The following is an 18,422-nucleotide window of genomic DNA, read 5'->3' as shown; positions in this document are numbered from 1 at the left end:
AGTGATAATTGTGGTTTTATACGAATTTTTTCAAATACTTTAGATCAATTTGGGGCCAAATTAGGCAAACTTCAATACACTATAAAGAAAATTTACGTTTACGTTTACGTTTAGTGACAAAACGGCAGGTGCACAGTGTATACAGTGAGACAAAAAGCCGAAAAAATATGTAAACTCGCTTATTTGACAATTCGTTTGAATGTATTGGTTGAAATTTTGCATTAAGTGTTATTAGTTTTAACCCGAACAAAATTACTTTTCAATTGTGGAAGTTTTGAAAATAATTATTTTAAGCAACATAAAAAATAATCTTAAAAAAGAAGTTCCGCGAAATTCGTATTCTTTGTGCAGAAGCACTAAGTGTGCTGATGTGATGCTTTGTGTGTCACGCGACGAATTTGCAAAAAAAAAAAAAAAACAGTCGGATATTGTGTGTCGTGTCTGCATTGCCGTCCACAGCTCACATTTGTGGGAATCACCTCAGTCTAAATGACTTTTCTGCTTCAGGCATGAAACGAATACGTTTGAGTCCAGACGGAGCACCAACGCCATTTCTCCCGCAAGCGAACTCAAAAGCTGAAAATATGTAAGAAGTATCTGTAATACAAAATTAAGCAGAGTTGGATAAAGCTTTATATTGCCACATATTTATAGTGTTGAAAACTTAGTATTGGCCGATCCCAGCATGGTGCATTAAAATATTTAGAGTTTTTAAATATTTGTAAGAGAAGATTTATGCTAAACCACCTCCTCTTTAGGACTCAAGATCCAAGTTGCGACTTTGTTCAGGTTTCTGACGACGATAAACAAATATTTTCCTTGCGATGTGGGTTTAATGGTGAAACACTTTTTCTCTGATCAAGAACACAATTCATTTCCCGCATAAGGAAGGTTCATTTCAATAAACTTGTTTCGTAAATAACATTAAGTATTATAAACGGCGCTCCCGGGAGTGTGTAGGTTCAAATCTCCGTGCATGAAACAGCCAAATAATATAAAAAGTGTTTTCTAATGGTGATCGCTCATCGACAGTCAATGGCAAACCTCCGTGTATATTTCTGCCATGAAAAAGCCCCTCATAAAAAACCATTTACCATTCGGAGCCAGCTTAAAACTATAGGTCCTTCCATTGTATTAATCACATCAAGACGCACACCACAAACAGGAGGAGGAGCTCTATCATACACCTAAATGAGTGTGCATGCCAATTATTTTTTTTGAAGTGAAACTTCTTTTGTCTCGAAGGATGAAACGCTGTGAGGAGTAAAACCATAGCGTTTCATCTACATGTGACGCTACGCCAGCGCCATCTGTTAAAAGCGTGGCGTGGATGAAACGCTGTGAGGAGTAAAACTACGCTAAACTACGTAAAACTCACGCTATGCCAGCGCCATCTGTTAAAAGACTGGCGTGGCGTGTCGTCGTGAATGTAATGCGGTCGTTTATTATTGCATTCTTATCGAATGTAATTTGTAAATATGACATTTGATTGACGGCCGCCGTAGCCGAGTGGGTTGGTGCGTGATCGCCATTCGGAATTCACAGAGAGGTCGTTGGTTCGAATCTCGGTGAAAACAAAATTAATGAAAACATTTTTCTAATAGCGGTCGCCCCTCGGCAGGCAATGGCAAACCTCCGAGTGTATTTCTGCCATGAAAAAAATCTGCTCATAAACATATCATAAAACAAAATGAAATAAAAGTATAAAAAAAAAAAAAAAAAATTTTCTTGTGATTCGAACCAAGGATTTCGGATCGGAAGCCCACATTGCTAGCCTCTGGGCTATCGCGCTGTGCTGTCGCCGCAAAATAATGTATCATAAATCTGTTTACCATACCAAAGACCATACACTTTGCGAACGCATTTCGGTGGAAACAGTTGACAGTTATCCCAAACACAATATTATATTAGTAACGCGAGACGCGTCATAGAGTGTGTGTGTAGTTTTGAGCAAATCTTACAAACATATTTTGTTTTGTTGATTGATTTCTGTTAAATATGGCATCAAATCAACAAAAACGGAAACCGAAAACAGGTGCTGAACGGCAACGTGAGTATTTGGAGCGTAAAAAATTAAGAGCTACTGTTGAACACCGTGACAGTGAATCCTCCGGTTGTACGATAAGTGATAATTTGTAGTACCAACAACAAGATGCGGAACTACCATTGATGCAGTATTTCATCGATACCTTGATAGATTAGAATGTAGATCATTTTTTACGTATTTCAGTTACCATAAAGCCCTTGTTTCATTTTTGGAAAACGAATCCAATAATGATAATGACAATGCCGAGAACCAAATGTAATTGAGTACAATAAATTAATTTCTTTTTATATTAAAATAAATAAATAATTCTGTTTAATAAAATTCCATTCCATGCTTTCCATGACTTCTGCATGCATTATATTGAAATAATAGTTAAATTATTGATTTGTTGATAAAAGAAGTTTCACTTCAATCGTGCGGGTTCCGTGAACTACCACACACTTTCTTTTTTTTATAGACGTCAAGACAACAATGAAATTCTAAAGAGATCCATGATTTAAGAAAACTATTGTAGAAAACAAATTAAGGTTGATCTTTACTCGATATCAAATATGGAAATTAAGAGCTCAAAGAATATTCACTGGGAAAATGAAAACATAAGCTCTGCTATCACCCTAAATGCGGCTGATTCTAGGGCATATAGGCACCTCTTAAACAAAGGCTTTTCACTGCACTGCCTCCCAAGAGAAAATGTTATATACATATGTTTTGAATTCGACGAGTCAAGTCAAGTCGATAAATTTACGAAATGACTCCAATATTTCAATGAAAACCAGTTCAGCACCGTTTCAAAGAGGAATATTTGTCACGAATACGTCACTTATAGGTTTATACTACTACGTTCAGCAAAAATTCTGAGTTCACAGAATTTTAACGCATAATTTGAACTAAGATGGCTTGAAACACTTCTTGGGCGTCATGAGGTATGCAGAAGGTCCTCAGCCACTTCAATTGAAATACGTTTGCGGAAATATCTGTTTGGTAAACAATTTAATACAAAAACACACTTATCATGTACATTATGATTAATTTTTTCTTTTAGCAAAAAATATCGGAATACTGAGTACAACGCGTAATGTTGAAGTCAATAAGACAAACTGACTTGACATTGAGTTTGACAATAACTCAAGGAGTTATATGAAATAGTCACTCATATGACCAATAAAAACATTAAAGACCGTTTGGAAGCCGATGAATTTAATTGATTAACCCAAATTTCAGACGAGATTGGATAGTTATGGATGGAACGCAGGAAAAGGGAGGACATTTTATCAAACCAAAAGCCAAATTTTAAAATGAAATAAACATGGAACATGTATTTTTAGAAATTAACGGAAACATGTGAAAAATTAGTGATGTATTGTACTATAGGAAAAAAGCAGCAATGTCACAATTAACATAAACATAGATGTAGAAAGGTTATTTTTTAGAAGCAGGATTCTTTTTCGAATCAAGTATTTTATTTGAACAAAGTTTTTTGAAGCAATAGCAAAAAACAAACGATTGAAGATGAAAAAAAGATTACTGTAAATAAAAAAAACCGATTTTCCCAACGCAGAGGATACCTTCCTTTTCCTCTACCACCACCAGCTGATACCGCATCGAATACTTCCAGAGCCAGTGCGTTTGTATTCATTCGCATGACATGACCAGGTCAACGAAGCTACTGGATCTTTATTCGCTACACTATGTATGTGCCGTCGTAAAGCTCATACAGCCCATTGTTACATCGCCTACGATACTCGCCATCGCTAGCTTGCAAAGGTCCAAAAATCTTCCACAGATTCTTTCTCTCGAACACTTCAAATTACGCCTCATCGGATATTGTCATTGTTCAAGCTTCTGCGGCATACATTAGGACGGGCATGATGAGGGCCTTGTGAAGTGTTAGTTTTGTTCGTCGAGAGAGGACTTTACTACTCAATTGCCTACTTAGTCCAAAGAAGCACTTGTTGGCAGGATAGATTCTTTGTTGGGTTTCAGGGTTGACATTGTTATCGGTGTTAGTGCTGGTTGCTAAATAAACGAAGTCTCTTACAGCCTCGGAATCATAACTGCCAACAGTGGCGTGGGTGCCGATATGCGAGTGCGTCGACTGTTTGTTTGTCAGGAGGTACTTCGTTTTGTCCTCGTAAGCTAGTGAGTTTTATTACAAACGTATTTTTTATATTATTTTGCAAAATTTTAATTGAAATATCCTATGTTATTCTTAGGTACTTTTACCCCAGTTGTTTCCTATAGGTTAATGGAAGCAAACCACTAACTGATACAAATTGTCAAATAAGCATATTGTCAATGGCTGGCTCACTGTGGGCACTGGGGACAGGTGGTCTAATAATCCACAGCTCTTCTTTTTCATAATTGCTATACCGAACTCTTGTCTTTTTCTCGCCCAGTCATTTTCGACTCTGTCCCTGTAATCTCACTATCGTCGCACATAGATTTCTATGAAAGGCAGATACATTTGGAGCAAAAAAAGGTATTAATTTTCGTTTATATTTTGGCGCAATTTCATCCACATTATGTTATAATATACTTAAATGTCCACCCCACCACCCTCAATAAAAAACATTTTTATGTTTTAATTCATACTAGCAAAATGAGAACCAAAAAGACATCATCATCATAATTATTAGACTCACAGTCTTTGACAGACCATAGCTTCCGCAGCTCCATTCCTTCATTAAACTTTATCATTAGTCAGCTCCTTCCAATTAGCAACGCTCATTGCCCTTAGATAATTTACGACAGAATCCAGCCACCTTTTCGGCGGTCTTCCTCTGCTTCTTTTTCCCACCGGTGTTCTGTATACGCTTTGCCTAAAGCTCCTTTTTTGGCATTATGCCAATATGACCCTGCATCTTATTCGTTGACTTTTTATATATCTGACTGCATTTTCTCTTTCTATAAGTATATCCAGCTTTTCGTTATAACTTATTCGATACACGCCATCTGCCATGCCCGTCGTGGCCCATCTGAGTACTGCTTTCCAAATTTAATATTTGTGTTACGTCTTAAGGGTCCATACCTCGCAACCGTAGGCGAGGCTTGGTCTAATTAGCAAGTTATATTTATATACAAAGTTTCTGCACTCTTGTTAACAGTCGCGATTTAAAGAGTTTCATATGTAGGTAGAATGCTTTGTTCGCATAGTATATTCGATCACTTAGGACCACAGATGTATCAGCATTGCTGTTGATGATTATGCCTATGTATTTGAATTCATCCACTCTCTCGATGCATAGTGAAGGGATTTCTCGGCATTGAATTCATTGTACCAACAAAAGATGCAGACATTTATTTAAATACCATCAATACGTCTGAGTTTAATCTAGCATTTGTAAATAATTAATAACACACTAACATTCATGCATTTGCATAATTGAGTAATCATATCAGCAATTATAAAAAATTGTTATTACTCCATTGTAACACTAATTATTCCACCAACAAACATCTTCTCGATTTAATTGCTTTCATTTTCCTCAACATACTCAGTGCAACATTATGAAATGTTTAAAAGCTGTAAATTCATTGATGCGCCACTACCGCAAAAGTCATCATCATTTACTAATCGGACTCATGCCCACCATTCAATGTTTACATAGCTGCGAGTATTTATGCGTTTGTGTACATAAATTTGCATATTAATTCATTTATTGTCTACACATAAAGATTATTTTTATTTTTCATTCATTCATTGAACAGGTAAGTGCTCAGCTAAAGGCTCACAAGCAACTATGCAAATGATGTTTGTTCATTTTAATGTACTGGATTACATTTATTAAGCACAAATCATAGTTCCGTCACATCATAGCCACTTGTGTGCATATTTATGTAGTTTGGTGTTGAAAATGCCATCAATATTATTGAGCTATTAATTACAAAGCGGACGTACAAATGTACATATATATATACAAGTATGAATAATATATAGCTATTTTGGTATAATCACTTGATTGCATGACTGTTGAGTGGCATATGCACATACATTCACACATGAATACATACAAATATAAATTCATGTTTGGAATAGTACGCAGGGTGCCTTCAATATTTTGCGCCTTTGCTACACTACTTGTGATGAGCTATACGAGTTTTCACTTACGAGCTTTATTTGCTCTTTATTTCATTGAGTTGAAAAATTCACCTCGCCCAAAAGGTGGAGTTAACTCATGAAAATTTTCGTTGATTTATTTGATTTTGAAGTGCATTGATCAACTTACCAGTACTTCGACTTTTGGCACTGAAGCACCATACTTAGCCACTGTGAAACAGTGGTACAAAGAGTTCCAACGCGACCGCCGTTCTATCAGGATGAACTTTGTGAAGGCGATCCAAAAACGTTCGATGTGGCAGGAGCGACAGAAATCTCCGTAAGACACCAAAATAAAAATAATAGAAAAATTTTCTTCTAATAGCGGCAAGACAATAGCAACCTCCAAGTGTATTTCTGAAATGAAAAAGCTTCTCATAAAAAATATCTGTCGTTCGGAGTCGACTGAAAACTGCGAGCCCTCCATTTGTGGAACCACATCAAGATGCATGCCACAAATAGGAGGAGGAGCTTGGCCAAACACCCAAAAAGTGTGTGAGCATCAATTATATATATACATTCTGTCAAAAAAACATATCGGGAACTATGCATTTAAAAAGCGCACGTTACACATATGTAAAAATTTTCTTTGCTGGAATATTGGTACAACTGTCCTCTGAGCGTGATCTGTCAATTAGCTTGTTTTTAGCATTTAATTGTATCAGTCAACCGCAGGTGTGCTCTGCGATTTTCACTATGGATAAAAATATCGAACAAAGTATTATTTATCTTAAATTTTGCGTTTTGAACGGAATTTCGTGTGCCGAATCAGTGAAAATGTTGCAGGAAAGCCTATGGCGAGTGTGATTTATCAAAAAAGCGGATCTACGAGTGGTATACGGTTTTGCAGAGGGCGGAGAAGTCGTGGAAGATTTGCGCCGGTCTGCTCGCCCATCAACGTCTTCAACGGATGAAAACGTCGACAAAATGAAGGAAATGATGCTGGAAAACCATCATTTAAGTTTGAGGCATGTAGCTCGTTCTTAAATAATGGTTTTTCAGCAGCATTTCCTTCATTTTGTCGACGTTTTCATCCGTTGAAGGCGTTGATGGGCGACCAGACCGGTGCATCTTCCAAATTTTTTTTTTATTTGCGGAGAGTACATGTTTAAAGAATACCGGCATGCAAAATATGCGTTGAGTTTCTTCGTTTGTGGACAAATAAGAAAAGGAACAGATTGAGGTACTGCTAAGGTCTGGAAAAATGGATTGTGGTGTTGGAGCTGGTATATATTCTCATAGACTTGGAATTGAAAAATCTGTGCGTCTCCCTAATACCAGCAGTGTCTTCCAGGCGGAAGTACTGGCAATTGGGGAAGCTTGCAGGTTACTAATCACGGATTCCTATCGCTATTCTTTCGGATAGCCGAGCTGCAATCCAGGCACTGGACGCGGCTATAACAACCTCTAAAGTGATGGAGCAAAGTAGGAATAGCCTCACTACGTTGAGAGAAAATCATAAAGTAACCTTAATTTGGGTCCCGGGACACCGACACATAGAAGGTAACGAAAAAGCCGATGAACTGATAAGAGCGGAATCTACCATGAATAGCGTTCTTGCAGTACCAGTACTCACTCCATTAGGTGCGGTCAAGAATGCAATTTCCCTAAAATACCTTCGAATTGCAGATTGTAGATGGAGAGACCAGACGAAATGCAAAATCAGCAGGACGTTATGACCCACCTTCAACCTCAAGCAATCGTCGACATTGATAAACATGAAACGACGGGGCTCCTGTAGACTAACGGCAGTCATAACTGGCTTTTGGTCTATCCGAAAACAAGCCGCCAAAATGGGCATCCCTCACACACATACTGTCATAGTTGTAAACAACCGGAGAAAAAAGAAACAATCTTCCATTTCTTCTCTGAATGCCCTTCCCTATGGAAGGACAGAATGTTAAACCTGGGCCAACCGCTGTTCCAGAGTCTCGAGCAATTGTCTGGCTTAGACGTCAACAACCTAATAAGGTTCCTAAACCGCACAGACTGGATATAGTCTTGCTGTAAATAACTGTTAAACAAGTTGGTAACGAGGATGTGGCAACAAAATCGTGCGGAAGCGCTAGTTGGATTCTGGATGAATCACCACTCTAACCAATCAACCAAACATGGTCTGGAAGGAGCCCATCAGCCACGATGACGATTTGTATTTTTGTTTGGTTAACATAACTGGCATTAACCGGAAAAATGGAGCCAAATGGGAATATCCTTGCATACGGTCGGCACATAGACTTACCTCAAGCTGATCCATCACAGGAGGAGCTTATACTATACATTTGAAAGCGAATTCTGACTGTAGAGGTAAAAGCTTTCATTGTGACCTGGAAATGCCAAGACTATTCAAGCAAGATGATTTAAACGAGCTTATCAGAGATCTGGGTCAATCAAAGTCTGTTTCTCAATTTTTGCTTTTAGGCTAAAGGAATTAAACTTAAACTAAAATTGTTCATCACCGCACAAGAGAACAGAATCTTCTGAAATATTTTGCTGAAGAAGATGACTTTGTATTTTGTGAAGTATACCTTGTGTAATGTGTACAATGAGATTACAAAATTTCATTACCAATTAGTGGCGTTTATTCATAGACTCATCAAAACGGAGTCTAAAATGCGTTCTGTGTCACAATGGGATGTAACATGACCATCAAATAACACTTTCTTCCTAACCACCTCGACTATTTCCCTGCCAATCTTTTGGAGCTTAGTGAAGAATATGGAGAGCGGTTTCACCAGGACCTTCGTACGATGGAGAAACGTTATCCATGCTCCTAGACGCATGAAGGCAGACTATTGTTCTGGCATTCAGAACAGCTATCTGCCTTTAGCTTCAATTTAAAAACTAAATAAATATTAGTGTTTTTTTTTTTATAAAAACACTTATGTGTCATATTTTTTAACAAGAGCTGATTTGAAATTTCAGTTACAGATTTGAAGTACTCATAAAAAATTGGACTAAGATCAGGTGTCATAACCCAATCAGCAGACATGCTGTTGTGCAGTGAAATGTAGCGGTTTTCTAAATTGGTTGAGATTTTCTTGTGTTCTTTGCTCGTGCATCTGTTGGCAGTTCTTACTTGTAGTTCCAGTCAACGAGGTTTGCAAAGTTGGTATGCGAAGTAATAGTGACACAATTTTTATGTTATCCAAATTTTTAATTCTGTTTTGAATAAAATAAATCAAAGTCTATTTTTAGATTGCTGTGCTAATATTTTCAATTTTACTTTTTCAAATTTATTTGACGACATCTGATAACCAGTCAATATTTACAATGTTTATCAAATTTGAGTTTACCCAAACTTATATATAATATTTTTAGTTAGTTAGCAGTTCGTTTTGTAATCTATCATCTCTTTACTAACAATGCAACTCCTCAATATTTTCCTCAATAGAACTCGTCTTACCTATTACATATCCGACGATTGTCATTTTTTATTTACAATACCATTTAATAAATTAAAAATAAAAATAAAAAAATAGAAAGACAATAAAAAGATCGATGGGTGTGCTAAGCAAGTTAGCTGGCAAAATGGCCAAATGGATAGGTTTTATGGAAAAAAGTTGGCTGATGGGTTGGTCACCTGCTTGAGCGCGCTCCCCCCCATATTTATGCAAAACATGCAAGCGTATACACATACATACATACAATTGTATGTATTTATTATAAACTTAAACGTGTTCTTAACGACTGATTAAATGAAATCTCTTCAGCTAATTCTAAACGCTTTGTTATGTGACGCAAAGCTGCGCGGCTTGAGTTTTTGATTCCTCTTTAGACAAAGTGTCTTCATTTTCAGATTCATTTTGATTTAGCCGCTCGATAAAGACGCATTTCGCATTTCACATTTCGCTTGGCGGCGCGTGCACACAAAAATACAGACATAACAAATTTTTCAAAGCTCATGATTGTAGAGAAAGCATTTCACATATAAATGAACAGAATAAATAGATTTTTAATAGCTGAAAAAAGCGCCCAGATCTAAATGAATATCGGCAAATATATAATGCAAGTGATTAGCAAATTCAATTTTTGATTTGAGTTGTGAATTAAGTGACATTTATTTTTTCAATAAAATGGGCTTTATCTAAAATTTCATGGAGTGACTTTAAAATTTTTTACTGGCTTTTTTATGATCGTTTGAAAGTCGTTAGCTACTTGTACCTACTGTGAAATTGCAGCACTTATATTGAAGAAAAAAATATAAAAAAATTAAAAAATATAAAAAAATAAAAAAATAAAAAAATTGTAAACCAAACCATTTCACGCTTATTTCACGGCTGACACTGGCAATTAGCGAAATGTCAACAAAACATAATTTACGAGTTTGTATACACAAGCGTCAGCAAATGCCCAAATGGCAGTGGCAGCAGCATTCGACGATCACAGCAACTCTGTCACTGTTATTGCTGCTACTGCTAGTAGGACATGGCGGCGCACAGTACTCCTGGTGTGATCCGACCTTGTGCGAGAAGGGCGTGCGGCATCTGGCCTGCCGCAATAACGGCGTAAGTGCCACAATTAAAAATTTGCTATAAATTTAATTTGCTATTTTATAAAAACAACAAAAAAAATACAAATTTTTTCTCACTCTTCAGAACTTCGCCAGCCGCTGCGCCGCCGATGCCACAGAGCTGGACATTTCCGATTATAAGGATCAATTTGTGCATGAACACAATAAACGACGAAATTTCTTAGCGCTTGGTCTGTTGCCTGGCTACTATCCGGCGGCTCGTATGGCCACTATGGTACGTATTTTCACATTTACTTTGCATAAAGTCATCAGCAGTATATCAAGAATTAAATAGTCAAAGAATATCGTGTGATTATAATGAGAAAAAAGTGCAAAAATTCAAGAATTTAATGGTTAAATGGTTTCAAATTAAACATAACAGTGTTTTAAAACAAAAGACTCAAGCAGCAAACCCGTTTCACTTTCATTTGCATTTGAAACGTGTGCGCGTCCAGCATTTGGTTCGCTAATTTAGAAGAGGTAACTATGAAAAATGGGAAAACTATAAAATCCAGAATTGGCCACACCTGTTTAGCTACTTTGCGCACTGTGCGCATTGTGTATATCTGCTGCAGAACGTTTGACGCGCTACTCATCCATATGCAAGCTATAAAAGTACCATTCGATCAGAAATAAATCTTTACTACAAGCAATCAAAGAATGTGTTCGTAAATGTCAGTTTATCTTTATATTGACTCCTTTCAATAAAAAAATGATTAATTTTATAATACTGGGTTGAGGTGGCGCTTATATGCATCAGCGGCGCTCTTAGAAACACTACCCTTTGATGCTTTGAATACTCTTTTCTTCTTACCTCCCTAGACTTGGTAAACAGAATGCAGGTAACACTACTGCTCGGCCTGCCCTGACTAATAAATGGCGTGATTTAGGTGTTGAACTTTTTGGCTATAGCACTCGGTCTGAATTCAACTAATCCTGCTAAGAATTGTTCGAATGAACCATATTTTAATAGGTTATTTAGTACTGAAATTCTAGTTAGACATGAGTGGGTTGACAATATACCTAGTCCGAAAAACTGCTTACGGTTCCTTACTGATGGCTTACAGCTTGACGATAAGGTTTGCTTAAGCGTCTAATGTAAGAAGGCGTTTAATGAGGAAACTCCCTGGTTGGGTAAACATTTAAGTACCTTTAAATAAGTCAATATTTATTCTGATAGCCAAGCGGTGATTAAATTCCTTGGTGGGGTTGTCACTAAATCCATAAATGGCGCTAGCTACTCAGTCAAGAAAAACCATCTCCATGTTAGTTGCGTTGATCACAGACCACTGTCTGTTAGTTCGACGTAATCAAAAACTGAACGTACTTCATTTCGACTATTGCAGAAGCTTCAAAACTGAGTCTATCAGGCATATTCTCTATCATTGTCCTGCGGGGCATGCCTCTAGGTCTAGACACTTTGGCACATCGTTCTTGAATAATACTTATGAGTCTAGGGATATATAAGTAAGTGTCAGCCAGATCAATGGGTTTGCACTTAAAACCAAATGGTTTATTGGGGAGTAACAGATAAATTGCTGCTGTGGTATCTCAATGGATAGGCAACGGTCTAAACGAGTTGGTTTCGAAACCGTCACTTCTATCTATCTACCTATCTGCCATGCAGCGCGCTTAACAATCGATTTATTTGAAATATTCAAGCCATCCATGACGCGATTTAGCCAAATGTATTGAGAGAAGCAGTCAAAAATTTAACTGATCGAGCGGACCATACAACTCGTAGCCGCGGCGGAAATAGTCTAGATATCATATTTGAAAAATAAATGCCGTGAAATGATCAGATTAGAATAAAAAAATCAACAAAACATTATTTCTATTTTGTATTATCATTTTAAGTTCTCAAGCTCTGAAAAAACACTCGATACTCCTTTTACATATTTGGATACACCTGGCTAAAATAATGGCTAAATCATCATCATCAATTCCTTTTCTCCCTAATGGAACTTAGGGACTCCGGTTAAATATATTCAGAAGTTAGTGAGGATGACTTACCCATTCATTTTATGAAATTTTGCATATCATTAGTCCATCTCACAAAACGAACGGGCTTATCTCCCTTCGTCCAATTAGAGTTACCAGCCTTAACGGACGGGTTTCAAGTCCTAATAACTGAGGAAATGGAGAAAAAACTTGAGGACTAAGAAGTAATATTAAAATGCCTACCCCGAAAATTTTGCCTCAATTTTTATGCGAAAGATCTAAAAAAATATTTGAGCAATATTTTATTTTTTTATTTTTTTTTACATTATTTTTCATATTCATTTATCAGTTCAGTGTCGTTGGTTATAATAATAATATTTAAAATATTTTAGGTTTGGGACGATGAGCTACAATATTTGGCATCACTCAATCTACGCACCTGCATACTGGACCATGATCCTTGCCATACAACCTACCGTTTTCAGTATTCCGGCCAAAATCTTTGTGGTGTTGTGCGCGATCGCAATCCGAATGTGAATGTGAGTGGAATAATCGAGGAAGTGATGGGGCTGTGGTTCAATGAATATCCGCTGATCGATAGCAGCTACATAAGGAAATTCAGAGTCACAAAGTACTTGTAAGTATTTGAGTTTAAGTTTACATTTTTTCTAAGCTGTTTGTGTTTTATAGTCTTTAATTTTTGTTTCATTTGTTTTTTCTGTAAATTTTAAAATAGTCCTTACTTTTTGGCCAATATTTATAAAATCCATATAATCTCTTTTTCACCCTCAGCGAGGACTATGGCCATTTTGCCGAAATCGCTGTCGATCGTAATACTCATGTGGGTTGTGGTATTATACGTTTCACCCGCCCCGATGTACCCTTCGTCTATATCTATAATATGGTTTGCAACTATGCATCGATTTACGCTCTGGACACGCCAGTGTACACAGTGGGTCAACCGGGGTCCCGTTGCTTGTATGGCAAAAATCCATATTACCCTGGTTTATGCTCAGAAAATGAACCAATCAATCCGAATTATTAAAATTTTTTATGGTGTGATTTAATATAGTAGTTATTTACTCGTATTTGTTTATGTGTAATGCTAAGTTTATTTTTATAAATTTTTCCAATTTTTATTTGTGTGCAGATAAAAGTGCAAAAATTAATAATATATTTTTAAGCCCTTTAGTTAAAACATTATTGTTTTTTCTTAATGTTAATATATATGTTTTTCATCGTATAATTGGCTCATATACACGTAAATTATGCATATCCAATTAATGCAGGCAAAACTATTTATAGTATTTTTAATTTTATTCTCTTCATGGAACTTGTTATCAATGAAACCAGTTTGCAATGAAAGTTGCCATTTTAAAAACGGCATAATTATTTAAGAAAATATTTGTTTCGATTAACTAAGTGACAATGCTTGTTAGCAGGTTTCAATGAACTACGAATTGGCAAAAGTGATGAAGAAGCAAGCAAAAACAATTCGTTTTAAAGGTTATTGAAATCAGTTGCCATATTGTAGACTTATTAAATATTCAATGTCAAGGAAAATAAGAAATAAAATTTGCATTGGCAAATATTTAATCTGCTTCGAAGGTATACTGCAAATTTGGATATATTTTATTTCAACGGATAGCACTGGGTAGGAGCCAAAAAAAGGACAAAAATGCAATTTAATAATTATGAAAGCGAAATAACTGTAGAATATTGGATCACCGGCCGTTTTGTCACTAAACGTAAAATTTTTGCTAATAGTGTATTGAAGTTTGAAATTGTATATTAAAGCTGAAGTCGCGGCCGTAGTAACCGAATGGATGGTGCGTGACTACCTTTCGAAAGTGCATAAGTTCGAATCTCCGTGCATGAACTACCAAATGATAGAAAAGTTATTTCCATGAGCGGTCGCCCCTCAGCATGCAATGGCCAACCTTTGAGTGTATTTCTGCCATGAAAAAACTCCTCATAAAAAACTATTTTCCGTTCAGAATCGACTTAAAATTGTATTGTAGATACCCCTATTCGTGGAACAACATAAAGACGCACACCACAAATAGGAGGGGAAGTTGGGTCAAACACCCAAAAGTGTGTAAGTGCCAATTTCCTATATGCATATATATGTATTGAAACTTGCCAAGTTGATGTACATATAGTAAAGGGCTATCAGATTGGAGTACCTGTCCAATAGGGGTATTTTGATATATCACAAGTGACTGCTATCAAACTTAACACATAATTTTTTCAGTATTCATTGGCATTTCACCATGAAAAGGCTTACGCCTCAACAACGTTTACAAATCATTCCATTCTATTACGATAATCGATGATCTATGAAAAGTGTTTATCATGCGCTCAGACCAACTTATGTTGCACATAACCGTTCAGCGATGAGGCCTATTTTTGGCTCATTGGATACATCAATACGAACTCGAATTCGGGCTGAAGAGTAACCCGAAAGCATTCAAGAACAGCCATTATATCCATTGAAAACAGCCGTTTGGTTCGGTCTATGGGCTGGAGGAATCATCGGCACATATTTCTTCAAAGACGAGGCTAGCACCAATGTACCAGTGAATGGCAAACACTATAACGCCATGGTAAGGACTTCTTCATGTCGGAAATGGAAGCCCGTGATACTCATAATATTTATTTTCAACAAGACGACGCTACTTGTCATACAGTTCATGAAGCAATGGATTAACTGCATCGCCGTTTATTATATTTTCAACAGTTCTATGTAAAAATTATTGTGACATCTTTCTGTAAAATATTTTAGTCCTCTAACTCCTCAATACATGGGTATTTTGGTATCTTTTGTGGGAGGGTGTAGAAACTACTCTTAAAAAAGGACGAAACGAGTTAAAATGTACTACAAAAGTATTTGCCATAAAGTTCCACTATAAGCCTCTTAATGCACCAAAGCTCAAAATTCAGGTCTAGAATTTTCAAAAAATCGATTTTTTTTTTGGATATTTCGAAAGTATAGACTTTTAAGAATATACCGTCAAATTTTTCGAGGGATATTCTCAGTACTTTCGATTCTACAGCTGTTTTATCAGGTAGAGTCAGATTCGTCTTACGGTGGCATCAATGGTCGCATTATCCACTCTCAAAACTTTAAACTCAATTATCTCAAAACTACTTTTTTCGGCCTGGTGTTGTCAAAAAAAAGAAATTTATTCAACTGAACCGCCTGAAGTTTTAATATGTTGTTGTTTTTTTTTTTTTTTTTTGATTAAAAAACTGAAAAAGAAAACGGTTTTAGAGTGTCAAATTCAAAACCGCGCCATTTTGTCAAAGCTTTTTTTTATTCTAGTAAGGGACATAGCTACAGTCATACTGATTAATAAGATTTTTAGTTTTTGTGTTGCAGATAAATAGAAGCGCCAAAATGTACAACAGCGTGCAGGTCCAATTTTTCGAGAGGGTCAACTTCAGAGTCATTTTTAAAATTATTAAAATTAAAAAAAAAATTTTCGTTTTTGTATGTAAAAGTGACTTAAAAAGCCCAAAAAATGTAACTATCGTTTTTAATTTTTTTTATTGTAAAAAAAATTCCTGAAAATGCCCTAAATTTTCGATCTCTAGACCACCGGGACTGATTAAACGGCAGAAATAAATCAAAACGTAAAACTCCATTTAGCAAAATTTTCACAACAAAGTGAAGAAAACATCATCAAGTAATAACTACGCACTATATCAAAAATTTAAAGTATTCTTTCGTAACATTTTGTAAATTCTATTTATAGAGTTAAAAAATTTTTTTTGTTCGCTTTAAAAATAAAACGCACTGGCCACCAGATGTAAAGGAAGGCCTAGGAAACGCTGGTTCGACTACGTCATCGGATTCATTTCAAGAAACTGTAAACACATAACTGGTGCTTGAATCGTGTAACTTGGTGACGGCTAGTTAATGAAGCTTAAGCCCACACCGAGCTGTAAGGCTGCCTGATGATGATGATTTTTTCGCTAAGTTTTAAGCTATAAATAAAAAACAAAGAGCGGCAACTATGATATATATATTGAATTTTTTTTTTACTTTCTGTATAGAGTCTATATCTAAGACACTGCTTTTATTTACTCTTCCATTTTTTTTTTACTTTTAACACCTTTGATGGTCAGACAATTCCATACAATATCTGCGCCACCTCTAAACTTCAGTTGACGTTCCAGCTGGGCTCCGGTTTCTACCCAAGTATGTTAATAACTGTGAACTATTAATAAAGTGAATTATTATGGTCCCATATGGCCGTATAACCTAGAGAAAAATTACTCATATAGATTTTCCTGTGAATATTTTCGTACAAATTCTACCTGGTTTGAAAAGGTATGGAAAAAAGTTTGAAATTGCTGCCACAATTGCAACGAATGAATAAAAAGTTTGCAGCAAAATTACATTCATTATACATAACTGATATCATATATTCAGGGTTTCTACTTCATCTTTCGCCGCTCGAAAATTTTACTTCAAGAGAGATTCTTTAATTGATTATGAAAATATTGTTATGCACAGCATTCGTTATTAGTCACTCATACGCCCCGCACATCACTTTTTATAATGCTTTGTGTGTACGCATGGCCATATACTAATATAATTACATTCTACTAGTTTTAATTTTAGCATAATCCCTCAATAAATTCAATAATAATAACCAGTATCACAATTCACGCTAATCTAATATAGTTTGAAATACTTTAATGCGAAAATATTGATAATGAAATTATTGAAAAAAAAGACAAGATAACTAAGTAACCAACATAAATTATAAATATACTTATAATAAATGCAAACTAGTTTTTACTTTAAATATAAATTTTTCAGCTGAGAACCAGTTTCCGATATGTGCTACATATTTCTTTAAAGCAATTCTACAATTCAACGGCTACACTTATCTGCGCTGGCTTAAGTTGTTCTGGGTCAATGTCATTGTGTGGGTGGGCATGACGAAAAGTGATGTCAGTGAACTGTTTTTATAAAAATAACCGTAATACATGTGCGATTTTCGCTGCACACCTTAATTGAAAATGTATAAATACATTTCACTAATTAATTAAATGTTTTTAATTTGAGATCGTAGAATTGAGAGAATGATTTTTTTACTTAAGCAGAGCGATAGATGAAGTTTCCATTTACTGTCAAAAAAGTAACAGGGAATTGATCAGTTAAAAATACGGTTTAATATGATTATTAAATTTCAAAAAAAATAGCATAAGAAGCAAACAACAAATAAAGAATTTTATCTGGCCTTAATGCGGCATTTTCGCTGAAAAATGTATTTATTAAAAAAAGTCATATCATATATATTTAAAAAATAAATCTTTGTTTACGCATCACGAACATGCGTCGTCTTAAAAGTGTATGCATTATTTCTAAAAAATTATTCAAAAACTGAAACAAAAACAGTAGAATCCAGGTTACGTCATCAAGAGCAGAAGCATTAAAGTGAATTTGCTGCCAGAATTGAAGTCGATTCAAGCAAATGCGTTTGGAAAATCTTTTCATTGTAAGAATATCCTTTGGCGCCTATTTTTAAAGCGCTACAACAAATTTGTAGGTGTATAGTAAATTGTATTATATTAAACAATTCCTTGTACTTTTTTGACAGAATGTATATTTCGAATAATTAAATATTAACTTAAAATATTTTCAATGCCATTTTGCTTTAATTTTTTTTATGCAGTTTCACACTGGATGCCAATGCCCATGCAGTTCAAACAGCAGCAGTGAAGTGCGGCGTGAGCTATATTCTAAGGGCTGAAATGTTTGTATAGAATTTGTAGTATATTGTATAATATTTAATAATATCAATAGAGGTCCA

At 35.6% G+C, this 18,422-nt stretch overlaps 1 protein-coding gene across 1 annotated transcript; it reads left to right on the top strand.

Annotated features, from left to right (window-relative positions):
• Positions 1-10,451: 10,451 nt before the first annotated feature.
• Positions 10,452-13,661, top strand: LOC129245484 (antigen 5 like allergen Cul n 1). The gene is made up of 4 exons (XM_054883664.1): positions 10,452-10,648; positions 10,739-10,888; positions 12,987-13,231; positions 13,387-13,661. Exons 1-4 carry the CDS (start codon positions 10,490-10,492, stop codon positions 13,637-13,639), a joined length of 807 nt encoding a protein of 268 aa, XP_054739639.1. The 5' UTR covers positions 10,452-10,489; the 3' UTR covers positions 13,640-13,661.
• Positions 13,662-18,422: the final 4,761 nt, after the last annotated feature.

Source organism: Anastrepha obliqua, chromosome 4 (assembly GCF_027943255.1).
Source record: "Anastrepha obliqua isolate idAnaObli1 chromosome 4, idAnaObli1_1.0, whole genome shotgun sequence".
NCBI lineage: Eukaryota > Metazoa > Arthropoda > Insecta > Diptera > Tephritidae > Anastrepha > Anastrepha obliqua.
Note: the sequence above shows the minus strand (reverse complement) of the source record. Positions and strands in the feature narration are given on the sequence as shown.

Coding starts and splice junctions, on each gene's coding strand:
- LOC129245484 (XM_054883664.1), top strand. CDS start 10,490: ATGCCCAAATGGCAGTGGCAGCAGCATTCGACGATCACAGCAACTCTG. Junction 10,889..12,986: donor CGGCTCGTATGGCCACTATG/GTACGTATTTTC, acceptor AAAATATTTTAG/GTTTGGGACGATGAGCTACA. Junction 13,232..13,386: donor TTCAGAGTCACAAAGTACTT/GTAAGTATTTGA, acceptor TTTCACCCTCAG/CGAGGACTATGGCCATTTTG.